We start from the raw sequence: 26,708 nt of genomic DNA, 5'->3' as shown, positions 1-26,708 counted from the left end.
ACATACATACATAAATCTTTAAGAAATGAATAAGTACAAAAATAAAGCAGCCGAGGCTGTCGGAATCCCCTGGGGAGCTTTAAGATGGCTGCTCTCTGGGCCCCGCCTGTGTAGTCTCATTTGCCTCACTGAAGTGGGCCCCAGGTGTCGGCACGGCTGAAGAGCTGGCTCACTGATGTTACACTGCAGCCAGGGCCGAGAGCCACTGAAATAAAGACTTGCTTTATATTACACTGAACTGATTGCTATTCGTATGTTTTCAATCTTTGTTTTACTTTTCCTTACCTGCCCACAGTTTTCCAAGATGAGCAAAAAAATGTTCCTTGCTCTAAGGCAGGACAAGATAGGACACGAGCTGGCTGACACCAGCTGGGCACGCCTGATTTTGTAGGAAGCATGAATGATTCGCGAAGACAGCCAATGGCATTCTGAACTAAAGGTATACCATCTTCCGCCCCAAATGCCCTCAATCCTCTTTACAAATATAGCAAAACAAAATCACAATATGCTTATTTTACTAGAGAAACACGATCAAAGAATTCTGGAATTTTAAATAGTTACACCACCATCTTAAAAAGTGCTGCCCTTATATAAAACTGCTTTATTTCACATTTCTGAGCCTGTTTCTATGTAAATGTTCTTTCTGGAAAGCACCTTTTTTTTTAACATAATAGAAAGACCAGATGTGAAATTATGAGAAAAACAGACTCTGAACCTCTCTCTTCACCCTTTGAAAGGGAAAAACTGATCTCCTCACTGCTTTCTTAACTTATTCCAAGGTTTACATTTTGAAGTTTTTTTAAACAATAACAATGATAGCATTCTTATCCGAGAAGTTCATTCACTAAATAAGCAGCAACCCTTAAGTCTACTCCCTTGGAACGCACTCCTCCCCATCCCATGTAGAAATAAGTCCATACAAACCCAGTATCTGAGAAAGACGACACAGCAACACTCGGCACAATTTTCATGGAAAAAAAAATAACGTGTTTTAATGAAAGCAGGAAAGGTGCCCACGATCAGAACTACGTAGGGGTGTGAAACGGCTCGACAGGAAACAGCAGCTGGTGGACAGGTACCAGCAGTGTGGACGGCGAGGCTCTGAGCGAGTGTCCTGACTTTGCAGCGCCCCCTTCAGGAATACATGGTCAGCTGCAGCCATTCTTGGATGGACACCTGAATCAGGCCATCCGCGTCTCTGTCCAGAGCCTTGAAGGCACGGAACATGGCATCGAGGCGCACGAGGCAGCTGATGAAGTCGTTGAAATCCATGCCCCCGTCCTCCTCCGCGTAGCGGCGGACCATCATCCGGTAGAGCTGGTCGTTCAGCTGGAAGCCGGCTGCCTGCAGCGCCTCCCGCAGCTGAGGGCTCCGCAGAGACCCGGAGTGGTCCCTGTCGTACTGCTTGAAGACGCACTGCCACTTCTTGATGTTGCCCCACAAGTACTTGAATTCTTCAAAGCCCAGCTTCCCGTTCGCGTCGTTGTCCATGACCGATACGATGCTCCGGCAGGAGTCGAGACTGAAGCCGTCGGTCTTCAGGTCCTTGTGCTTAGAGAGGACTTTGTTGAGAATATTCATCAGGTCGGTGGCACCCACCTCCATGTCCGGTCCGGCCAGCTGTGCAAACTGTCGCCGAAACCGCCTCACTTCCTCGCTCTCCGAGGCCTCCACGTTCGTGAAATGCGTCTGCGGGGGAGGCGGCTCTGGGGTATACTGAGCCGCAGCCTCACTGATGAAGTTCACAATGCCTCCGACTATCCCTCCCAGGCCGCCAGCGCCGCCGCCGCCGCCTCCTCCTCGGCCTCCTCGCTGGCCACCTCCGCCAAGAAGGCCTCCCAGAGCTTCTCCAAGGCCTCGATCTGCCCCTTCCAGGAGGGCCTTTGCAAGAAACATGCTTTCGGTTCAATGTGCAACTGCAACAGCTGCAGAGGGCTTGGAGACAGTAAGTGAGGAGAGCGTAAATAGAGCCCGAGCCGCTGCATGTGGAAGAACTGGCTTTTCTGTACCTGCTCACACCACACCACGCCCCAAGACGGCAGGCTTCGCCTCCAGCTGAGGGTTCCTGAATCCCACGAGGTCCTAGCACCTGCCGTATTTTAGGGGCCTCAGCAGAACTGCTCTCCACTCGTCTAGACAAGTATTCATAAATAACCTATATACTATTATGAAACGTTAAAGTAAAATTTTAAACCAGGAAACATGAAATTCTACGTGTCCATCTGTCATGGATTTCTTAGTTCTGCCAGCCTTTGAGAGAGGACTGTCAGTTTCCTAACAGGATGAGGTCAGGGGCTCAAGTGAACCATGAATCTCTTGTGTTAAGGTTTATTTTATTTATTTGAAAGGCAGCATTACAGAGAGAGAGGGAGAGACACAGAGAGACCAGTCTTCCATCTGTAGGTTCACTCCCCAGATGGCAGGTAAGCTGGGGCTATGCCAGGCCAAAGCCAGGAACTCCATCTGGGTTTCCCACATGGTGGCAGGGTCCCAGGTACTTGGGCCATCTTTTACTGCCTTTCCAGGCACATTAGCAGGGAGCTGGGTCACAAATGGAGCCGCCGGGACACTCATAGGGGATGCCGGCATTGCAGGTGGCAGCTTAACCTGCTGTGCCACAATGCTCGCCCCCAACCATGAATTTCTTTTCTTAGGAATATTTATTATTACTGTGAAACTGAAAATTTCTTAGCTCCTGGAAAAATATTTACCCAATCCTTTACTTTTAGCATAGATCCTCAAAACCCAATGTTCTTAAGAAAAAACAGGGAGCCAGTGCTGTGGCAGTGGGTTAAGCTGCCACCTGTGATGCCTGCATCTCATATGGGCGCCAGTTCCAAGTTCTGGCTGCTCCACTTCCAATCCAGCTCCCTGCTAATATACCTGGGAAAGCAGCAGAAGATGGTCCTAGTACCTGGGACAGTGCCACCCACGTGGGAGACCTGGATGAAGCTCCTAGCTCCTGGCTTTGGCCTGGCCCAGCCCTGGCTGTTGTAGCCATTTGGGGAGTGAACCAGCAGATGGATAATCTCTCTCTCTCTCTCTCTCTCTCTGCCTCTCCTTCTCTCTGTAACTCTGTGTTTCAAGTAATAAATAAATCTCAAAAGAAAAAAATTGAAAAAAAAAAAAAAAAACCTGGAAAGGGGGTTGTTAAAATTCAAGGTCCCTGGGTCCCTGACTCCGTGAATCTGCTATGGAATCCATGACTGATCTAGCTGGAATCTGTTTTATACAATACTCATAGAGAAAAAGAACAGACTGAAAATCTATAGCTCAAGAATCTATCCAACAGTGCACATCTCTGTCATAGCACCCAGATCAGAAAACAGAACAACAGCAGCACCCAGGTGCCTCTCTCCCAAGGGTAACTGCTATCCTCACAACTAACACCATAGATTCATTTTTGCATCTTAAATCACTGAATATATAATATTTTGTTCTTTTTGAATGCCAAACCCTTATAATGTTTTAAAATTGTAATAAAATGCATATAAAAGTCACCATCTTAACCATTGGTGAGTGTACAGCTCAGCGGCTTTGCGATGATGTCTGCATTCCTACCACTACCCATCCTCAGAACCTTGCATTTTCCCAAACTGAAACTGCACGCATTGAACAGCAACTCCCAGTTTTCTCAGGATCGTTTTGGCTATTCAAGGTTCCTTGAAATTCCACATGCATTTTAGGATGGATTTTTCTATTTTTGTGAAAACACTGTTGAGATTTAATCTGTAAACTGTTTTGGGTACCACTGACATCTTAACAATATTAAGTCTTCTAATCCATGAACATGGGATACTTTTCCATTTATTTATATTTTCTTCAACTTCTATCAGCAATGTTTTGTAGCATTCAGTGTACAGGTATTTTTTTTTTTAAAAATGCCTTTATTCATTCATTCATTCGTTTAAAAAAACAGAGAGAGAGAGAGAGAGAGATTCTTCCATCAACTGGTGCACTCCCTAAATGCCCACAACAGCCACAGCTGAGTCAGGTCAAAACAAGGAGACCAGAACTCAGTCCAGGTCTTCCATGTGAGAGGAGTGACTCGCCTGAGGGACTCACTCAGCGACTCACCTGAGCCATCATCTACTGCTTCCCAGGAAGGTGAAATTCTCAGCAGTGCTAGGACTTGAACCTAGGCACTCTGATATGGGTGCAGGCTTCCCAAGCAGTATCCTAACTGCCCCAAATGCCCACTTCACTGTATAAGTATTTAGCCTCCTTCATTAAGTGTATTCCTAAATATTTTATTCTATTTGATGCCATTGTAATGGAATTGCTTTCTCAATTTTTGTTTCAGGTTGTTAGTGTATAGAAATGCAACTGACATTGTGTATTGATTTTATATCCTGCAACTTTGCTAAATTTAAATCCATTTACTAGTTGTAACAACTTGGGCTTGTAACAACTTGGGCTCAACTTTTCCTTGAGTATGATCATGTCATCCATGAACAGAGATAACTGTACTTCTTCCTTTTCAATTCATGTAACTTTTTACTTCTTTTTCTTGCTTAACTGTTCTGGCTAAGGAGACTTCCAGTATTATGTTGAATAGAGGTAGTGAAAGCAGACTTCCTGGTCTTGTTCCTGATCTTACAGGAAAAACTTTTAGTCTTTACCAGTGAGTGTATTGTTCACCATGGGTTTTCATATATGGTGCTTCCCTTCTATTCCTAGTTTGTTGAGTGTTTTCATGAAAAGGTACTGAATTTTGTTAAATGTATGCTCTGCATCAGTTGAAATGATCAAGTGATCCCCCCCCCCCCATTCTTCCAATGTGGTATATTACCCTGATTGCTTTTCATATAGTAAACCACCCCAGCATTATAAGAATAAATCCTTCTTGATCTTGGTATATATAATCTTTTCCTTTATTATCAAAAATTTTAATTATTTGCTTGGAAGGCAGAAAGAAAGAGAGAGCTAGAGAGGGAGTTCGTTTCCATCTGTTCACTCACCAAATGCCTGCATGGCTGCAGTTGTGTCATGAATGAAGCCAGGAGCTGGAAACACAATGTAGGGCTCCCATGTGGGTGAAGAATCTCAATTCCTGGAGCCATCACCACTGCTGACGATCTGTATCAGCAGGAAGTTGGAGTCAGGAGCCAGAGCTGGGAATTTAACCCAGGAACTCTGATGCGGGACTTGGGCATCTTAACCACGAGGCTAAATGAACACTCCTTCTAACGCGCTGTTGAATTTTGTTTGCCGGTGTGTTGTTGGAGATTTTGCATCAACATTCGGTTTTCTTTTCCTATATTATCTTTATCTGACTTTGGCATCAGGGAAAAGCTGGCCTCAGAGTATGAGATGGGAAGTGCTTCTTCCCTTTAATTTTGTGGAAGAGTGTGAGAAGGGCTGGTGTTAATTCTTCTTTAAATGTTTGGCAGAATTCACTAATGAAGCCATTGGGTCCTTTTGGTCACTCATTCAATCTCCCTCTAGGTCAGATTTTTTTTCTTTCTTTATGATTCAGTCTCAGGAGATGGTGTGTTTCTGTGGATTTGTCCATTTCATCTAGGTGATCCAATTTGTTGGCAGACAACTGTCCAGGGTGCTCACTTTCACTTGTTTTTATTTCTGTAAAATTGTTATTTATGTCTCCTCTTTCATTTCTGTTTATGTGTCTGGCTTTTTCCCCCCTCCACACTGCATTTGTGAGATTTGATTTTACATTTTTAATAATTGTCTTCAGAAATCAGTCTGTGACGGGTCATCTCAGAGAATACTTCGAGAAGTTCTACGCTTGACCCTAGGTTGAGTCAGAGTACCAGGCCTCCAGAAATCTTTGCAAGAGCTATTGGTGAACTCAGGAAAAGGTGGTCTGGTCTTTATGAATGAACTATTATGTCATCTAGCACTTGGAGTTTCAAGTTCAAATCTATAAGATGATAATAATAGCATCTTCTATGCCTACAATAAAGTGATTTAAGCTGATGATGCTATGTCAGGACTTGAACTCAGTGCCTAGGATAAAACAGGATTATAGTTCTCAAGGATCAAGGAGACTCACAGAAAACTGGTTGTAATTATGAAGCCTATGTTCACATTTCTACTAATACCAACTCATTACATTTGCATAGAATATGCTTTGGTATTTAGCTTCTGCAGAGTTCCTCTGGAAGATATAAAAGTATTCCCAATAAAGAAAGAAAAACTCTGGGACCGGCGCCGTGGCACAGCTAGTTAAGCTGCGGCCTCCAGCACCAGCATCCCATATGGGCACTGATTCAAGTCCCAGCTGCTCTGCTTCCAATCCAGCTCCCTGCTCAAGTGACTGGGAAAGCAGTGGAAGATGGCCCAAGTCTCTGGGCCCCTGGACCCATGTGGGAGACCTGGAAGAAGCTCCTGGCTCCTGGCTTTGGCCTGGCTGTTGAGGCTATTTGGGGAGTGAAGCAGCGGATGGATGATCTCTCTCTCTCTCTTTCTCTCTGTCTCACCTCTCTCCGTAATTCTACCTTTCAAATAAATACATAAATCTAGAAAGAAAGAAAGAAAGAAATCAATCAATCAATCAATCAATCCAGGCTCAGAGGGTTAAGCTAGTTATTCAAGACCACAGGCCAGTCCCATGTATGTATTACCAAACCAGTATGGGGTCCAAAAGGGGAGCAATGAATTCCTCTGAGGCAAAGGCAACGCGGGCATTTACTTAGAGAAGAGCTTGTGTGTTGGCTGGACTACCGCTGTCAGGCTCTCCGTGAGACAAAGGGTGCAAAGGGATAACAGAACAGAATGAGAGGTGCTGGCGGAGGGAGTGTCCTCAAGAGGCACTGGGTAGGTGGGTTAGGACACCGTGCGGAGCGTCTCCTGCTGGGGCGACCAGAGATCAGGGAATCGGCGACGTGGAATCCCACTGCCACCGCCGTGCAGCAGAATCCCTCTCACAGGCGAGTGTAGGAGCGGGAGGACAAATACCGTCTGCCGCCACGCAGGAAGAGTCCCACGAAAAGACTGTCTTGCTTTTAGGGGATCACAAGGAGCCGTCTGACCTCAGATTTAAACCCATTCATACAAGCTCCTCCCAGAGGAACCAGCATGGGCTTTGCTTTTTCTAATATTGCGAATTAACTTGATAGCATCCACTGTCATACGAAATGTGCCTCCTTAGGCCCATCTGAAGTGGTTTATTTGCTGCAGTTCAAATCCAATTGCTTTCATTTATTTTCTGTGAAGATGAAGGGCATTTGGGTAACAGTTTCTCATAAGCCGTCATAGAACAAAAGACTGTTATTAGCTTAACGAGGCCCTTTTTCTCTGGGATATTTAATTCCCTACGGCTAGTTATTAGAACATTAATAGCAACCTTAGTTCCTGTCTAGGGGAACTCTGCTGGCCAGGCCTGGAGAAAAAAAGGCAAGAGAAGAAGAAGCCACACCTGGTGGAAAGTATCACCTCCACCTGGGGGCGGGTGGAGAGGGGGAGAGTTGTTGAACTTAAAAAGTAAACAATGACATGCAAACGTTATCAGCAACATTACTCATAATAACTCCAAAGTAGAAGCAGCCTACATGTCCACCAACGGGTGCAGAGATAAACCAAATGTGATCTAGCCATATAAAGGAATAGGCTCCATCAACGAAGCGAGGTGAATTACTGACACCTGCTACAACTGAGTGCTCCTGAACACACTATAGTAAGTCAAAGACCCCAGAAATAAAAGCCCATATACTGAGTGACTCCAAGGATACGAAAAATCTAGAAAAGGAAACTCTAGGTGAATCTAGGTGAATTACATAATACATAAAAAGATATGTCTAAAAACGTATACTTAAAAAAACAGTCAACAGTGACCATTTGTACTAGAAAGAGCACTGAACTAGGAATTCTATGAACCATAGAGTCGGCTGCGTGGCTCTGAGCAGGTAACTTTCTCTCTTGGCTGGCAGCCTTCTAGGAAAAAGAGGAGGATGGGCAATTTGACACCAAACGTCCCCTTAGCTTTACAAGTCTGCAAGTGTAGATGTTCAGCGCCACGGAACAGCGAGAGCGGCCCCATTCTTAGGTAGCGCTTAGTTTTCTCCTGGCGCCTAAGCCTTTTCATGCCATACTTGTGCATTCATGTAATTGTTCTTTATCTTGGGTCTGGTCCCACAACCTTTAAAGACACGCTGACTCACCCTTAGCCCCATTTTGACACGTTATCTGGTTTTCCAAGTCCTGCTAATTGCAACCTATCCTGCCCGCCCCTCACTTTTCCAAACAGAATTCCCAGGGGAGGGGACTGAACAGACGCGTGACCACGCCCACCGCAGGCACAGCTCTCGCCCAGCTGCACTGTGGCGGGGACCAGACCTTCTTAACCGCTGATAAGAATGTCACACAGATGAAATCAAAAGCCTTTCTCAGCTCCATAGAGAGACTATCTGTTTATCCTTGTCCTCTCCGACTGTCACTCCATCACAGGGGAAGTGAAACTGCTCTGACACATTTTGTTCTTCAGGAAGCCCCGTTCTTGACTTCCCTGTGCCCCTGGAGGAGGCCAGATTGCTCACTTACTCCAGTAAAAAAAGAGTTACGTTTTGGGGTTGGGGCTGTGGCGCAGTGGGTTAAAGCCCTGGCCTGCAGCACTGGCATCCCATATGGGCGCCAGTTCAAGACCTGGCTGCTCCACTTCCGGTCCAGCTCCCTGCTAATGCACCTGGGAAAGCAGTGGAGGATGGCCCAAGTGCTTGTGCCCCTGCAGCCACATGGGAGTCAGAAGAAGCACCTGACTCCTGGCTTCTGCCTGGCCCAGCTCTGGCTGTTGCAGCCATTTGGGGAGTGAACCAGCGGATGAAAGACCTCTCTCTCTGTCTTTGCCTCTACCTCTCTCTGTAACTCTTTCAAATAAATAAAATAAATCTTTTTTTTAAAAAAAGTTATGTTTTAATTGCTGCTGTCTCCTGTTTCCTCTGTTCGCCTCCCAGGAATCCTTGCACTGAGAGACCAAAAATAAAGCAGATAATTCCCATGTCTCAATGGATTGTTTGAATGTACCAACGCACAGAGAAAGTGCTGTGATTGAAATAGGGGAGCGAAGTCCATCGGAGAACTGAAGCAGGAAATACTAAGACAAAGACGGCTATCAAACGCTCAGGACAACTTGTACAGCTGAATGGAAAAGTTCATCTGTCTGCCTATAAAGTTACAGCCCTTTCCTGCAAATTTGGTCACTTACAGAATGGATTTCAGATAACAAATCCGACTTCACTAGGACTGGAATCGAAATGAACATTTTACAACCGAACTCAGAAATACTGCCAGCTCTCAGCCCTGAACTGGGCCCATAAAGGATGGAGTTGATGCCGCTCACTTCCAACCACTGAAGCCACCTCGGGTCCTCTCCTCCCTCTCGGCCTGGGAACGGCTGCTCCTGCAGCACCCCGCCTCTCCAACAGGAAGAGGCAAGCAGGGATGCTTGTTACTCCTGGCGCTCAGGATTTACACTTGAACCAATACCAAGAACAGGGCAGACAGGAAGAACCTGGGATAAAGAAACACAGGCATTCCACATAATGTGAAACAGTAATAAAAGATCTACAGAAGTTTACAATGGCCGAAAAGGCTACCTTGCCAAAGTGCTAAAGTGTACACAAACCTTTCCCGTCCAATATGTAAACAAAGTCCATAGAAATGCCCAGAACAGGGTACTCCAGAGAAGCAAAAATGGGAAGAGCCACACTCATTAAGTTTTTTTTTTTTAACAGAGTGAAAATATTAACCATCCACCTAAATTTTGCAAGGCAAGGACCCACTAGGTGCAAAACAGTATTGGTGGAGAGCACGCGAGCCCAAGGCAGAGCACAGCCGAGGGATGGGCATCAGATGGCCCTGGCGCTTTTCCTCTGGTCTGTGCAGACAATGGCACACCACTCATCAGCACTGTGGCTGCCAGAAAAAGGGCACCGACTGGTGCCTCCTTGCACGGGGCGCCTAGGGTAAGAAAAAGGGGTGCAGAACAGAGAGGAGACAGACTACAGACTCGCAGCCACACCATCTCCTGCACCCCTTTTTCATACAGTGGCAGAATATTAACAGTAGACACAGAGATCAGTCAAGAATAATCATGGCAGTTGCCTTTAAATCAGATGTGGAGAATCCCACCAACTAAGAGCTGTCACTACACACGCTGCCTACGATTCTTCAATTGAATCAATTCGGTCCTCAAACCTGCCAGCGCGCTTTGCTTTCGTTAGCTTAGGAAACATAGCAGGAACCAGCAACTGACAGCTGGGGGGGGGGGGGTGGGGTGGGCCCAACCGGCACCTGCTTTGTAAATAAAGTTTTATTGGGACACACCATGCCCATTCTTCTACATGCTGTCCATGTACGGTGGCAGAGATGAACAGTTGTAACAGAGAGCATAGGGCCTGCATAGTGAAAAATAGCTCCTATTTGGCCCGTTACAGAAAAAGGCTCCCAGCTCTGCCAGGAGAGCCTTCTCGCTGTCCCAGTAGTAGTGTCAGATACAGCATCCAGCTGCCTGGATTGTGAGAGGCAGTGTGGGAGAGTCGTAACTCACTGGGAGTCAGAAGAAAGCAGCAGGTGACTGGGCGTATGGGCGAGCTAGCAATAAACACTGTGGTTCGACTGAGCTCTTTGAGCCTTTTTCTCATAGGTTCACAAGAGGGGTACACAATTCAACTCCACAACCATTCTGAAGGAGAACAATGATGCTGCTAAAACATCGTGATCAGTCTAAAAATGACTGTGTTAAATATTTCTGGCCTAGCCAGTGCCATTTTTTGTCTCCTTAAATGTCTTTAAGTCCCTTCAAATATGCTAATAATCTCAATTATGCATACAAAAAGTGTTGAGAAGCCATTGTTTAAACCACTGTTTCGGGTCAGGTCCCCCACTCTATGTCTGGACAGTTGACTAAGCCCCAGTTAACCTCTGATGCAAAGAGCTCAGGACCCGCCCACAGAAACAGAGAAGCTCAATCAAACCCAGAGATGAAGGGTCTTTCCCCCACAGGGATGGGAATTTTTCAGAGGAAATGCCCCAAACCAGTGAACCGTGCCATGCTTTGGTGATGAACACCACAGTTCTGCCAGACCTTCAAACCGCCTGCTCTCGGAGAATCTGAGGAACTTATTAGAAGAAGGTAACAGCATCGATTTTTTTTTTAGGACAAGTTGAAACAAACCCATTGTGAAGTTTTTGTAAACTAGCCAAGGATACAGGTGGGAAGGAAGAGTAAGGGGAGGGCAGAGAGATACTGAGCTGTTCCTTCCAGCCCCCGAGTTCCAACCACAGACTGCATTCGACTTGGGGAAAGACTGAGAATAGAAAAGGAGGGAGAGGGGAGGAGGATTTTGCAGGCAAGTATTTGCAGCTGCTGAGGGAGCAATGGGAACACCCGCCCTTTCTCTTTCCCACCCTCCCTCTTCCACCCCTCAACCTGCATCAAGCCTTGCGTTTAGCAAGATAAGCTGCTCGGAGAGCGAGCTGGGTGGCTGAGCTCCCTGGCCTTCCCGAGGGAAAACTTCCTGGCTGAGTCACCCACAGGGACGAAGCAAACAAGCCTAGCCTGGAAGGATGTGCCCAGGCCTGGCAACAACTGCACCATCCAGCTCCACAAAACCAAACAAGGCAGATCTCCACAGGCACAGACGTGCAGGTGAGCCGGGGAGGGGTGGGGGGAGAGAGACAGAGAGAGAGAGAGAGAGAGAGGAGGAAGGAAAGGAGCATCAAGCATTACTTGTTAGTTCCTCAGACTACCTTCTCGACCCTCCAGCATGTTGGAGACCAAAAGGAAAGCACTTGAAAGGCCAGTGTATGGTTTCCACCTGAAGCTAGGTCGTACCATACAAACAGTAAGGAGAACTCCGAGTTCTGAATGATCTGTGCACCTGTCAAAGCACTCCGTGCACAAATGTGATGGACCAAACAGGCTGCAGTTTTCACAAGTGTCCTGACTAGGTGCCTGGGGCCAGCTGCCTCCTCCAGTTCAGGGTGAGTCACCCCAGCTGCCTGGTGGTTGACACTCCTCCTTCCTGTGCCACAGAAGCAAGGGGCAGGCTGGCCATCCATCACAGAAAGACGGGACCCGTGTCATCACAATTCTGTCCTTGCTAGCTATGACAGTTTGCTACCTGAAGGACAGGGCGATCTCTATAGGTTTTTTTTATTATTATTATTTTGATTAAAAATCATGGTAAGCACAGAATCTAAGATGTGCTATGAAACCCCACCTTGTCCCTTTTTCATGTTTTTCCATTTCTCCACCTCCTGCCCTTGTTTGTGGGTCCCTTCCACACTCCATCTCATCACCAGTCCCAAATATTAAGATATTCCACTTAAAGTTACTTGCACAGGAGGATGCTATAAGAATCTCACAGATGGACCAGTCATCGTACAAGAGCCAGGTACCTCGAATTTCCCAGCTGGCACAGCTACATCCGATATCTGCCTTCTCCCTTCCCCTGAAGCTTCCTTGCACTTCATGGAGGTAACTGCGGCCATGATGCCCATTTCACGCGGGACAGACTGCCTGCTGCAAGAAGCCCAGGAGAGAGGCCCACGCGCTGCCTGCAGAGGGCTGCTTCACAGCGTCGTGCCAAAGGATGGTTCCTCCAGGAGATCACAGAACAAGTCACCAGAAACACTGGCGTGCTCCGGGGGAGAGAGGGGCGGGGAGGGAGAGAGAAAGGGCCCTCCTGGTTGCTGTCATCAGGCCATCATTTCTTTGTAAAATATCTTTGCCTGGTGGATAATGGGAACTGGGATTCCTGGTGCCAGCCAAGATGGAATAAGCCCAGTTTAGTCTCTCCCTCTCTCTCTCCAGATTACTAGAATCCTTCATCACACTATGAAAAGCAGAGCTATCTCAAGACAAAATACCACAGCAAGAGGGCTGGTGAGGAAAGACAATGACACAGGGCAAAACATAGGAGGCCTGAAGGCAGCAGGAGGTCTTTATACCATCAAAGGATGGTCAGGTCAGCATTTGACACATGAGGGCCCTAGCCTGGTGCAGCAGGGTAAACTTTCACTTGCAACACCAGCATCCACCTTGGAGAGCCAGTGAGAGCCCTGGCTGCTCCGATTCCAATCCAGCCCCCTGCTAATGCGCCTGGGAAAGCAGCCGAGGACCGCCCAAGTGCCTGGACTCCTGCCAACCCACGTGGCAGATCCAGAGGGAGGTCCTGGCTCCTGGCTCTGGGCTGGCCCAGCCCTGGATGTTGTGGCCATCTGGGGGAGTGAACCAGCAGATGGAGGCTCTCTCTCCTCCCGCTGCCATACATAAATACATCTTTTAAAAAAAAGTTCATGGGAAATATATAATTAAAAAAATCCTATGAGTGGATTTCAAAAAATTTTGCATCCACATAAACTTATCTTCTAATTCCATTTTCCAGAAACTTATTTAAGTCCCCTGTACAATTAAAATGTTTCTCAGAAATGAATGCAAATCCAGGCATCTTTCATATAATGAAAAATAGAGCTCGCATTCCTAAACACTGACGCAAGTGAACTGAAAACCCACATAATACAGAAACACACAAGGATGTTAGATTATAGCTATATTCAAAGCTGCCCCCAATTAGACACAAACCCAATGTCCCTCAACTGGGTAAGAGCTTACATTACATTCATACAATGGCATACTACTTAGGAATCAAAGGGAGTACATTATTGAGAGGTCTGGCATCTATGGTAAGGAAAGAAGCCAGCCTCCAAAGACTGTCTACCATCTGATCCCATTGATAAGGCATCTGGAAAAGTGAGACAGGGTGGAGAACAGATCAGTGATTTTCAGAAGTTAAAGTGTGGGAAGAGCATTAAGGGAATTTTTTTTTTTTTTTTTTTGCGCATGTTGTATATTTGGAATGTAGTATTAGCCAAGAGAGACTCTTTAGCCTCTGAGACTTTAGCCTCTATGAGATGCTTGGTTCTATGCCTCTTCTTCAGAAGTCACAGAAGTATAGTGAAAAGAAATGAATATATTTTTCTACCAATTTTATATATTAAAAAATTAAAGTAGGTGATCTATTTTTCCTAAGAAAACTTTTTGACAATTCAGTGATCTCACTGCATGTTCATAAGCAGCAAGCCATATCCCCAGGACAATGGCAGAGACCGGCTTTTAATTGAAACCGTGGTTCTAAAACATCTTTGAAATAAAATCTATTTGGTTTTCACATGTTTTGGGGCAAGTTCAAAAGCCTTCAGAAAAGACGATCACCACCCAGGTCATCAATGTAAAAGTTTTGATACAAAGTCTCCAATTTTACCAACTCTTAAGTAAACTCTCCCAATTCCATATTACACATATGGCTATATGCTTACAACATATTTCTAACCTGATATTTGAAATAAATAAACATTATCATACATGTTACATTACATACACACACACACACACACGAGAAAAATAAAATCATGGGGTTAGCCTATAGCTTTAGTCTAGAATCTCCTAACACTGACCTATCAAGTTTTTCAAATGTCTGCCATATTGATTTCTGCTCCGTGGGAACAGGCAAGGTAAAAACGTTAGAGATTAAATTTTAACATACCCTGTCAAAGAGCGCAAAAAGTTGTCTCAAGACATCTGAAACGGGCAACTTTAAATATTCTGCAAATTCTTCGACTCCAATGCGTCCTCCTTTTGAGGAACTTGCAATAGATGCATATTCATCCAAATGCTTGCGAATACCATCCCAATCCAACCTAAACAAAGAGGAAATGCGCGTCATCCACTGTTCACAGTCCTCAGGGACATCCGATGCGCATTGTTTTATTAATGTGCTGGAGGAAAACGCATTTTAAGTGGTAACTTTGCAAAGCAGAATAAAATAGGTAGTGAAAAGTACATGCAGAACATCTAGGCAAGCATTTCAGTTTTAACGGACAGTAGTATAACCAACAATTATTCCAAATATCTGAGAGAAAGGAAAGTCAATGAGAAGAATAACAATGTACTGGAGTAACAAGTGACTCATGAAAAAACTTAAGAAAGCAAATTTTAACCTAACCATTACGTAATAAATCAATCGTATTTGTTCACTTATTACAAAAGAAATTATAGCTTTTTCCGTCAAGGGGCTTTCAGGCTGATGACAAGTTCATGTCTCACAACGTTGTGATGGGAGATTCACTGGGCTCCAATTTTAGCCATAAAAATCAAGGTGATAAAACACTGGAACTTATACTTGAGCTTACAACACATCCTGTCTTTGCCATGTGAAATTAAACAAGTGAACTAACATGCCAAATTATCCACAGTCGGCAACTTTATAAACTTGTCAAATCTAAAGAATACGCTGTCCATAGTATCAAAATAGACGCATTTTTGTTATCTGGAATATATAAGTAACATGTTCTATAGTGGGTATCAAACACTGAACTTGAACTCTGACATAGTAACTGGTTCTGCAGTTCCTTCCCAGGAAAGATGCCAAGATCTATTAAATCAATAAATTCTTGGAGCCAGCATTGTGGCACAACAGGTTAAGCTGCTGCCTACAATACCAGCATCCCATAGGAGCACTGGTTCGAGTCCCAGCTGCTCCACTTCTGTTCCAGCTCCCTGCTAATGCACTGAGAAAGCAGTGGGAAATGGCCCAAATGCTTGGGCCCCCGCACCCACGCGGGAGACAGGGATGGGGTTTCAGGCTCCTGGCTCTGGCCTGCCTAGACCCAGCCATTGCGGCCATTTGGGGAGTGAACCAGCAGATGGAAGATTCATTTTCTGTATATACATAACTACCTTTCAAGTAAATACATAAATCTTTTTTTAAAGAAATCAGTAGGGTCTGGCATTGTGGCATAGCTGGTTAAGCTGCCACCTGCAGTGCCAGCATCCCATATGGGCGCCTGCTCAAGTCCCAGCTGCTCTACTTCTGAACCAGCTCCTTGCTAATGTGCCTGGGCAAGCAGTGGAAGATGACCCAAGTGCTTGGGCCCCTGCCCCCATGTGGGAGGCTCGAAGAACCTCCTGGCTCCTGGCTTCGGTCTGACGCCCAGCCATTGCAGTCATATGGAAAGTGAACCAGTGGATGGAAGACCTTTCTCTGTCTGTAACTCTGCCTTTCAAATAAATAAAATAAATCTGTATCAATCAACAAATAAGTTTTAAAAATCAATAAATTCTGTTTAGGATCAGGTTCCACCTTTTGTACGAGATAGGTCAAAGAGAATATTCCAACTGGTTTAAACTAGATCATAAAAGCACACAGAAAGTTTTTACCTTTTTTTTTTTTTTAAGGCAAATCTAGGTTAAGTATTCACCATTCAGTGATGGTCAGAACTGCCACTAGACAAGTCAGTTCACATTTCCCCCGGGGGGCTTGGCAACACGTGCCAGCATCAGCCAAGACGCCCTCCTCCCGCAATGGCTGGGCTGGCAGTTCGGATCGGTGGGGCCTGGCTCTCCTTCCGTGACCCACGCCCCTGTGTCTGAGTTAACTGCTGCTGAAAACACAGAATTGGGTGGATAACATCGAAGACCAGGTCGCATCCCTGGCTTTCCTGATGTGGGCTCTAGAGCTGAGCACGGACAAAGTGAGAGAGCAGAAACACAGAGGATCCCTTGGAAAGCCCAGTGACTTCCACACACACTCACTTCAGTTTCCGACTAATTTTCGTGAATTCCACCAGCCCGGCTTCCATGGGCAGCGTCAGCTGTCCGGCCGAAATCATCAGCCTGCAGTCTTCGTAGGTGTGGTCTGTGACCGGTATCCCCAGTGCTCTGAAAACAGGGAGGAGCACAGCGAAACGCGAGGGTTCATAAAGCAATGATTTTTCTCCCAGGAGGCCTGAAGTGCCCAACAAATAACAGTAAGTGCAAGAGCGCTAAGGACATTTTAGACCAGTAGCTGTGGCTTTTCTAGCTAGAGCCCGGTCAGCTCCTTCGCGAACTCACTAGGCTCAGTTCCGTCCTCTCCATCTTTACACATCTACCTGCTCAGCTGACAGCTTTAACTAGACGAGTGGGAAGTAAACAGAACCCTCAGGCTCAAGTCCCGCTGCCTTTTACCAGATGTGGGGCTGCCAGCACTTAGCTATGGCCTCCCTTTCTGGTCTGTACATAGGAATAACTCTCCTTCCCGGGGTCACTGTAAGGACGGCAGGGGGACCTCTGGACAGATACGATGGCATCTCAAGTGAGCAGTCTATCCAAACCGCTAGCTATTGTGTTTCTCCAGCTGTTACAACTAACACTCACTTTCTTGCTACACACAATTTTCTAAAAATGTCAAAGCAAATTGATAATAAGCTGATATTTCTTCCTCAAAGGACCACTGGAACTCCGACTGCCTACCTCACTACTGCTCAGAGACAGAAAGACGGGGAACTAGATTTGGAAAAAAATATATATGAATAAGAATTGAAAAAGCAGAGGCAAAGCTTGTGGAGTGCATGAAATAAATTCCTGAACAATTCCTCTTCACTAAGATTTTATGCACAAATGTTTAGTGGAAATCATAAAATTATGACTTCAACTGTATTTGATTTTGTTGAAGTATTGCTAGGAGTATTTGATTTTGAATAATGCATTCAAAATAAAATGCTGAGTTCTACCTAAAACATTTTTTCTAGGCTATTTTTAATTAATTAATTTTAAAGAGCTATTTATTTATTTGAGAAGCACAGAGAAAGAGACAGACAGACAGCTCTTCTGTGCTGATCCACTCCCGAAGTATGTGCAACACGCCGGGCTGGGCCTGACCCAAGACAGAAGCCAGGTGTCCTACGTGCACAGCAGAGACCAAACTCCTTGTCAGCACCTGCTCTCTGCCAGGGTGTGCACTAGCAGGAAGCAGGAATCGGGAGTGGAGAGGGACTGAAATCCAGCACACTGTACGGGACACCAGCACCCTAACCGTGGCCCCACCCCATAGGCTGTGTTTGATTAAATATTTTGGTGTAAGAATATACTCAGGAAATCACACTGATAAGGAGGACAGCATAATAGCCCAGAGTCTGGCTTGGGTAACAGGACATGCAGGGTTGAGACCCAGCCCATCAGAAGCTACAACAATTTGGGGCAAACTACTTAACTTTCCTGGGTCTGTCTCCTGACTCACAGAGCTGCTGTGAGGATAATTTTAGGTGACACAGGCAAAGGGCCTAGCACAGCACTTTGTAACCACCACCACCTTACATCTATCTCACTCTTCAGCACTTTTAAAGGCTTCGATCATGTAGTATCCTCCTTGAATCTCATAATAATCGAAACCTCAGGAGCCGGTGCTGTGGCGTAGCAGGTAAAGCCACTGCCTGCAGTACCAGCATCCTATATGGGCGCCGGTTCGAGTCCCAGCTGCTCCACTCCTGATCCAGCTCTCAGCTACGGCCTGGGAAAGCAGTAGGAAATCCCCTGCACCCACGTAGGGGATCTGGAGGGAGCTCCAGGCTCCAGGCTTCGGATCGGCCCAGCTCCCCCCTCCTTCTCTCTCTCTCTCTCTCTGTCCCCCTCTGTGTAGCTCTGCCTTTCAAATGAATAAATAAATGTTAAAAAATAATCAAAACCACAACAAGGGCAAGGTAATGAGGTTGGTCCCCACATCACATGTGAGGAGAAGGAACCTAGGAGGGGACAGCTAATCAAGTCTCTCTTTCTCTTTATGCAAGGTCTTTAGGCATCTACATATGCAAATTTTGTTTTTAGGAAGCCAAGTTAGCTGACATAAATTCTCTCAGTGCCTAACTTTTGGGCCTGAACTGTTATGAAAACATAAGAAAGAAAAAATAGTATAAAGGCAAATTTTGGAGCTGATCTAGAAACTAGATTAACAAGCACACCTGGTTACACTCGGTAAAAGACTCTTTTTGCTGAACATTTAAATATTGTTTTTAAAGATTTTATTTATTTATTTGACAGGTAGAGTTACAGACAGTGAGAGAGACAGAGGGAAAGGTCTTCCTTCCATGGGTTCACCCCCTAAATGGCCGCTACGGCCGGAACTACGCCAATCCGAAGCCAGGAATCAGGTACTTCCTCCTGGTCTCCCATGTGGGTGCAGGTGCCCAAGGACTTGGGCCATTCTCCACTGCTTTCCCAGGCCACAGCAGAGAAGAGAGCTGGACTGGAAGAGGAGCAGCCGGGACTAGAACCTGGCACCCATATGGGATGCTGGTGCCACAGGTAGAGGATTAACCAAGTGAGCCACGGCACCGGCCCCTAAATATTTTTTTCTTTTATTTATTTTTTTATTTTTATTTTTTTGACAGGCAGAGTGGACAGTGAGAGACAGAGAGGAAGGTCTTCCTTTTTTTCCATTGGTTCACCCCCAGTGGCCACTGCGGCCGGCGCACTGCACTGATCCAAAGCCAGGAGCCAGGTGCTTCTCCTGGTCTCCCATGCAGGTGCAGGGCCCAAGGACTTGGGCCATCCTCCACTCCACTCCCGGGCCAGAGCAGAGAGCTGGACAGGAAGAGGAGCAACCGGGACAGAATCCAGCACCCCGACTGGGACTAGAACCTGGAGTGCCAGTGCCGCAGGCATAGGATTAGCCTATTGAGCCACAGCGCCGGCCTAATTTTTTTTTTTTTTAAATAAACTGATTCTGCTAAGAATGTTAAGATACATGTCGGAAGAAGCATTTGTAAATAAATCTGGCCATAAAGCCAGAGTCAGTCTGAAGGCCAATTCAGAGTTCCTACTGGATCCGTTCTAAGAGAATAAGCATTGCTGATGCCCTGTTAGCTCCAAACCGGCTCCTAGGGGTGACTGTGGGCACTGCAGCCCATGGAGTGTGTGCACACCGGCGGTGCTCTGGGGTTGCCCGGGTAGAGGGAGGTACAGTATAACACATTCCCCCGTGGCAAGACCAGGTGATTCAGCTAGTCGGAAGAGGTGCCAGCTAAAATGCCCTATATGCAGGAAATGATTGACCTTAGGTTTCGCACTTTCTAAAACTTAAACTTACAGCCATCCCTTCTAGGAGTAACTTTTCCGTGTCTCTGTGGATCTTGTTCCCTTCCCAGCCCTGGAGAGAAGACTATCCTATATGGAGTCTCCTATATGGAGACTACAGGTGGGCCAGAGCCGGACCCCCGAGACCACCACCAGGCCGTCTCACGGTGAGGGGTCAGCTTGGAGAGCCCACCTTGCAGAAGGCACTGACTGATCTCTTCTGGTCAGCCAAGGAGCCTCCTCCATCTTTGGGGCAGCCAGCGGGGGAACTATTTCTAGATGTACTGATCGTGTCCCTGGTGCATCATTTTACTTACTGACGCCCCTTGGGGGAACCAGAAAGCCTTGAAACTATGTTAAGTGATGTCTGCCCACCATTTTCATACTATTTACTGGGTTATAATTGTATGCGGACACTTACTCAGCCATTAAGTTCCGGACTCTACTGGCAAAAAGCACAGGATCACCTTTTTCTTCATCGCTTGGGACTTGCACAGGCAAGAACTGGAAGACAAACAGACCTCGGCATCACAACTCTTGGGCCTCAGACGGTAGAAGCAAGGAAAATCCATGTACGACGAGCTCGCCAGCAACAGGCCCCGCCCCCTACCTTTCCAGAGCTCAGGCTGCACATGTGACGCAAGGCACAGGGACTTGGACTCAGGGCTCCTGGGTCTGCATCCCTTGGCCTCACTGAACGGGCTCCTCAGCGCCAAAGGAGGGCTCGGGCCGCCTGCTTCCCTGCCTGTTGTCGGGGCGAAAGGGGCCAAGGTCTGGAGTTCCGGAAGCTGCAAAGCTGGAGCTAAGACCTCCTTCTCGGAGCTGCACTTCCCACCCATTCACATGAACATGCCCCTCTTATCCTTTTCCTCTCTCCTTTATATCCATGTAGCAACCGTATTTGTATTAGTTGATCAAATTTTGTATTTTGTCATTTCTTCTGTTTTAAAAAAAACTTTATCGTTTTAATTTTACTTCTTTCTCCACTTGAAAGTCTGTGATACTTCATTTGTACCATCCTTGTCATTATAGTTTTCTTACACTAAAAAGGTTTTGCTGCTATGTTAAAGTCATTAAATATTTTTTGAGCATCTACCATGTTAATAGGACTTTCCTGGAGCCAGCGCTGTGGCTCACTTGGTTAATCCTCCGCCTGTGGTGCCAGCATCCCATATGGGTGCTGGTTCTAGTCCTGATAGCTCCTCTTCCAGTCCAGCTCTCTGCTGTGGCCCGGGAGGGCAGTGGAAGATGGCCCAAGTGCTTGGGCCCCTGTACCCGCATGGGAGACCAGGAGGAAGCACCTGGCTCCTGGCTTCAGATCGACATAGTTCCAGCCGTAGCAGCCATCTGGAGGGTGAACCAATGGAAGGAAGACCTTTCTCTTTGTCTCACTTTCTTACTGTCTAACTCTGCCTGTCCAAAAAAAAAAAAAAAGGACCTTCCTCCTGTCTAAATAAGATCCACATTTTTTGAACTACTTAGTTTATTTGAAAGGCAGAGAGAGAGAGAGAGAGAGAGAAAAAGAGAGAGAGATCTCCCATCCACTCGTTTGTTCCCCAAATGCCTGCTGGGGCTGGGCCAGGCAAAAGCCAGGAGCCAGGAACTCCACACAGGTCTTCCACCTAGGGGGCACGGAATCCAATACTTGAGCCATCACTTGTTCCCAACTTCTTCTTCTTCTTCTTCTTCTTTTTTTTTTTTTTAAAGATCTATTTCATTTATTTGAAAGGCAAAGTTACGGAGGCAGTGAGAGAGAGAGGTCTTCCATCAGATGGTTCACTCGCCAAATGGCTGCAATGGCTGGAGCTAGGCTGATCCAATATGGAGCCAGGAGCCAGGAGCTTTGCCGGGTCTCCCCTGCGGGTGCAGGGGCCCAAGCGCTTGGGCCATTTTCTACTACTTTCCCAGGCCATAGCAGAGAGCTGGATCAGAAATGGAGCAGCCAGGACTTGAACCAGCGCCCATGTGGGATGCCGGCACTGCAAGGAACGGCTGTACTGGCTATGCCACAGCACCGGCCCCACCAACAGCTTCTGTTTGTTGGATTACAACTATGGCCCAGGTACCATGCTGGGTGCTATATATGTAGTATTTCATTGTGTTAATTCTTCCTCTATTTTTGTTGAAAGGAATTGGAATTCACAAAGATGAGAGACTTGCTCAAAGGCCCATGGCTCAGATCTGTTTGTCAAATACCGCTGAGGCATCTCTTCTGCACTGGGCACTGCACTAAGCCCTGAAACCCGGCAATGAGACTCCTGCTCCCAGGGAGCTCCCCATGCAAGGGGGCAGACGTTCATGGTACAGTGAGCGAAATCCACCAGTAAGACCATTCATTAAGCACCTACTGTGTGCTGGGTACTTGGGCTTTGCACCTTTAACTCTGTCAACAATTCCTTGTGGCAAGGTCTACTTTATCCATCTGATAAAGAAGGTGGCTTGCAGAGGTTAAACAATAACAATATAGCCACAGCCAACACACCAGTGGTAGGGCCTCAATCTGAATGACAAAGAAAGATGTGCTTAACCGAAGCCCCATTTTTTCGAAGGGACCTGTTTTCAAATCCTGCTAGGATGCCCGTGGGCCTTGGTGATTCAGAGATGAAGTTTAGGTAAGGGAGTGGCAGGTCCAGGTCTAAGTATTTTTTTCTTTTTTAAATTTTATTTATTTGAGAAACAGAAAGAGAGGGCTCCCAGTCACTACCCAAATATCAGAACAGTGGGGGCTGAGCCTGGGGCCAGAGCCAGGATCCGGAAAATCAAATCCTGTCTCCCACGTGGGTGGCAGGAACCCACGAGTGATCACCTGTGGCCTCCCAGGGCCTGCAGTGGCAGGAGCCAGAGCTGGGCATCCGGGCACCGCAACGTGGGATGCCAGGGTCTTCACACTGGGCCAAATGCCCATGCCTGGGTGGGGAGGGGACACACGAAGAGGAAGCGGCTAAAAGCACACAGAAAGCCCGGAGGCTCCTTGAAGACCCAGAATGAGGGAGCGAGGAAGGGGAGGAAGGTGGTGACATGAGCCGCGTGTGTAGCATAAGTGTGTAGAAATGAGGGACTAATGTGCTGTCACTTAACTGCCACACTGATCGTTTATTAACTCCCTCTGCAAGGGGACAAGGGCACACTGCAGGGAAAGCACCAGGCTTGGGCCGCTGCCTTGGCTCTGGCGTGACTCTGGAAAAGTCGTTTAGCTTTGGAAAAGTCGTTTAGCTTCTATGGGCTCAGTTCCCTCTCCTGCCCACCGAAAAACCTGAACTTGGTGGTCTCCAAGGTCCTTTCCCATTGGAATTCTAGGTGTAGTTCTCCAGCATCCAGCTACTCTTTAAGATGGAGAAATAAACTAAGCCACCACCAGGGGTCGCCACGCCACTTACAGATCCAGAACCATAAACCACCTCTGTACATAAGTATTTAAGTTAACCTCTATCCTCACCTAGTAACATTTCCTATATTTGCTTAATAAGAAGTCCAAAGAAGAAAACTAAATTAAAATCAATTTTCATAAAATAGCATAAGCAATTAAAGTTTTAAATTGCCACAGAATTCTGTATTTTTTAAACAAGTGTCCACTTATAACGTACTGGATGTGTTTTTTTTCAGAAAAGCCCATTCTGAAAACCCTGGAAAAGAAATTGCTGCCACACGGTTACCCAAACATAACACAGTGAACTGTGGGTTTGGTTTCTATTCGTGCGTGGACTATTTTTCATAAAATGACTTCCAGTAACTCATATTGGCATGGCATTGTATTCACAAGGGAAAAAATTCCACTGAGAATACAAAATAATTAGCAGGTTAGATCTGACACGCCTAGGCCTTGGCAGTCCCAAGTCTCCTTAGAAATCAATGGAAATTCTAATTACAAAAATAAAGTTACCTCCTCTAGGATGAACTGGGCCCTCCACATCCCATTTCCATTGTGTACAAAGCCAGTAAAGGCTCACGGCGACAGACCCTGAACTTGGAAACAAAGATCACCCTTGGGAACCTGGCTGCCCGCCTCCGTACTCGCCTCTGACACACACGTAAGCAGCCAGGGCCCTCGGGGTCCCACGTGCTCTCTTCTGCCTCCCTCTGCTCTCGCTGTCCCCCAGCCTCACTCTGACTTCACGGCCCCTTCACCTGGCCACAGACTTGGGCCTCGGCTCTACTGCAGTCATGGAAACACACACCTGGCGTTGATCTCCTGGGAGTCAGGTTCCCGTCACAGTGCCTTCACGGGCCCCTAACTTGGCCTGCGTGGGCTCTCACAGCCCAGGGCCACCTGAGGACCTGCTGTCCCCTCTTGATCCATTCCCCTCCTGCAACAAGCGCCTGCCGACCTACCTAGGACTCCCGGAGCAGCCCTGCTGTCATTGCTACCACCCCATAAACAGTGCCAATCACAAGCGCTCGGTCACCTCTCCTGACCCCGCCTTCCCGCTCCTGCTGGAGACCGCTGAGGGATGCCAGGTAGACTCCATGCTGTTCAAGTTGCAATTCCACCTTGCCCACACACCGCTGGCTCACTCCCAACAGCAGGAAGAAGACAGCCTGCACCGGCTCCTTCTCACTGCATGGGAGACTGGCTCCCCAGAGCCAACCCTTCTCCGCCGAACACTCTATTCCTCTACCGTGTTTTCCTCTGCACCATCCCATCCCCAGATGAGGACTGGACTAACAGACATATTTCTCTCTTTGGTTCCATCTCCTCTTGGCCTTAAAGGTCACAAGAAAAAGTCAAAAGTCCTCAGCCTATGATTTAAGGCCACCACTAACCAGAACTAGAACTTTCCATAAACGCTCAGTACCAGCCGCTGGCTTAGTCATTGCTCCTTGACCACATCAAGTACATTCCTTTCTACAAAATAAGTGATGCTGAGCCAGAGAGGACCGATGAGCGATGGCTCTGCAATCGTCTCTTTCTCCTTCGTAACAGAAAAGGGTTTCAAAAGGTCAATCCAACAACTGTGCAGTTCGAGTTCTTCCCGTGGTTCTCTGTTCACAGAGATAAAGTGCAAATAAAGGAGATATTTATGACTGATGCTTGCTGCTTCCTACCCAAAACAGAAACATCTAGATGGGGAAGGCAGTACACACCGAACATGTACCACGTTCCAGAAGGCACCCGGATGCCCGTTTCGCCGGGGAGAACGTAGGCTTAGAAAGAGTGAAGTCATTTTCTCAAGCACATCAAGGTAGGTAGAGACAGAACTGAAACCAAAACTCCAGCTAATGCTCTTCTTCATTATTATTAATCTACTTGAATGGCACAGTTACAGGGGGTGAGGGAGGGAGGGAGATTGATGGATCTTCCATCTGCTGGTTCACTCCCCAAATGGCTGCAAAGGCCAGGGCCGGGCCAAGCGGAAGCCAGGAGCCTGGAACTTCATCCAAGTCTCCCATGTGCGTGCAGGGACTCAAGCACTTAGGCCATCTTCCACTTCTTTCCCAGGCACATTAGCAGGCAGCTGGATCAGAAGTGGAGCAGCTGCGACTTGAACAGGTGCCCACATGGGATGCCAGCACGGCAGAGGCAGCCTAACCGACTGTACCAGAGCACTGCCCTCAGATGGCACTCTTTTTCTAAACACCCCACTTCTCTGCCAGCACTTACAAATACCAGAATTCTACCTATGCCTAGAAGAAATTACCTTTGTTTATAAAGCATATGTGTGGTGTGCACATGTGTGTGAAAAGGTATGATGTATTTGTACATTGGAGGTTTTCATTTTCAATTCACAATTAGAAATAATTTTAGTGTATCTGGATATTTAAATAAACTATACAAAGGTATGTGATCCTTCCAAGTAATTAGATGTCTGAAGATTTTTAAAAGTGATATATATATGTTAATAGGTACTGATATAACATTCATTATTAATTACAGTACTTTCCTAAATCAGAAAATCTTTTTAAAAGGAAAAAAAACCCTTTCTAAGACTTAAGATAATGAACTGTCCGCCATGGAGTATGTTAGGTCTAATGCTAGCCACGAGCATCTCACCATAAGCTTCTTAAAAGAATTTTCCTAAAGCAAAACCTGTCTATATCCCTAAAGATGGAGTGTGCTTCTGTACAAATGGTGTACTGAGTGGCTTCTAAAGTCAACTTGCTTTGAATGCAAACTGAGATGATGCACAGCCTAGGGAGAAAGACACTGACTACACAGCCAGTTTTCATTCATAAACTAGCTGCTGCCCACACAGTGCTAAATAGTCTGACTTACCACATGTTCCCTCTCATGAGATAAACTAGCAGATTACTAATTTACGTCCTATTTTGCAGTGTTTCCTAGGCAAGCGAGCTTATTCCCGGCGCCCTGGGCCATATGCTGTCCAGGTGCGTTTGTAAAGCAGCCATTGGTCAAGATCCTTCAGGCACTAACATCACTTGAGGACGTAAGAGTGACTTGGGAGACCCGCTCTGCAGATGCACGCTTGCATCACTGCTCCCGGATGCTGGGGTGGGGGGAGCAGTTACGCAGGGCACGCGGTTTGGAGCGGACTGCATTTTTCAGACCCAAGAGTCAAGAACATAATAACCTTTCCAAAAAGAAGTCTTTGCTTCGGGGAATCAGAGTGGGATGGGGAAAGAGGTGAGGAAATGCGTGTGAATATGCTATTCATTACATTTTAGATACCTAAGCTCTTGCTAATCAAAGAGTCTGGGAGTCGCTGTGCGTGACGGGAGGGGAGGGGATTGTGAAAGTCAAGGGCACAGCAGCCAACGTGCTGGAGTGTCCTGTGACTCACAGGAGCAGGAGGGCCTAACAGGGCCCTTTAATAATTCAGTCTATTTCAAAAACTGAAAAACTAATACTATATTCTTGAATAATACATCTTGAATTAGGTTTACTTAATATTCAAGAAGA

The 26,708-nt window shown here is 46.6% G+C and overlaps 2 protein-coding genes across 2 annotated transcripts in view; both read right to left on the bottom strand.

Moving 5' to 3' along the window:
- The window catches only part of LPCAT2 (lysophosphatidylcholine acyltransferase 2), a 71,896-nt gene that overhangs the window by 18,732 nt on the left and 26,456 nt on the right, over window positions 1–26,708 (bottom strand). The window contains exons 9-11 of the mRNA XM_062176257.1: window positions 20,274–20,356; window positions 16,556–16,681; window positions 14,508–14,661 (exon numbers count right to left, since the gene is read on the bottom strand). Coding sequence (XP_062032241.1) covers window positions 14,508–14,661; window positions 16,556–16,681; window positions 20,274–20,356 — 363 coding nt within the window. The remainder of the gene's footprint in view (window positions 1–14,507; window positions 14,662–16,555; window positions 16,682–20,273; window positions 20,357–26,708) is intronic.
- On the bottom strand, window positions 443–14,597 carry CAPNS2 (calpain small subunit 2). Its single transcript, XM_062176258.1, has 2 exons — window positions 14,508–14,597; window positions 443–1,935 (listed from the first exon to the last, which is right to left on the bottom strand). The coding sequence occupies exon 2, from the start codon at window positions 1,894–1,896 to the stop codon at window positions 1,135–1,137; it is 762 nt and encodes a 253-aa protein (XP_062032242.1). The 5' UTR covers window positions 1,897–1,935; window positions 14,508–14,597; the 3' UTR covers window positions 443–1,134.

The sequence above is a fragment of the Lepus europaeus genome, chromosome 19 (assembly GCF_033115175.1).
Source record: "Lepus europaeus isolate LE1 chromosome 19, mLepTim1.pri, whole genome shotgun sequence".
Taxonomy (NCBI): Eukaryota; Metazoa; Chordata; class Mammalia; order Lagomorpha; family Leporidae; genus Lepus; species Lepus europaeus.
This window is presented reverse-complemented; position numbering and strand designations above follow the sequence as displayed.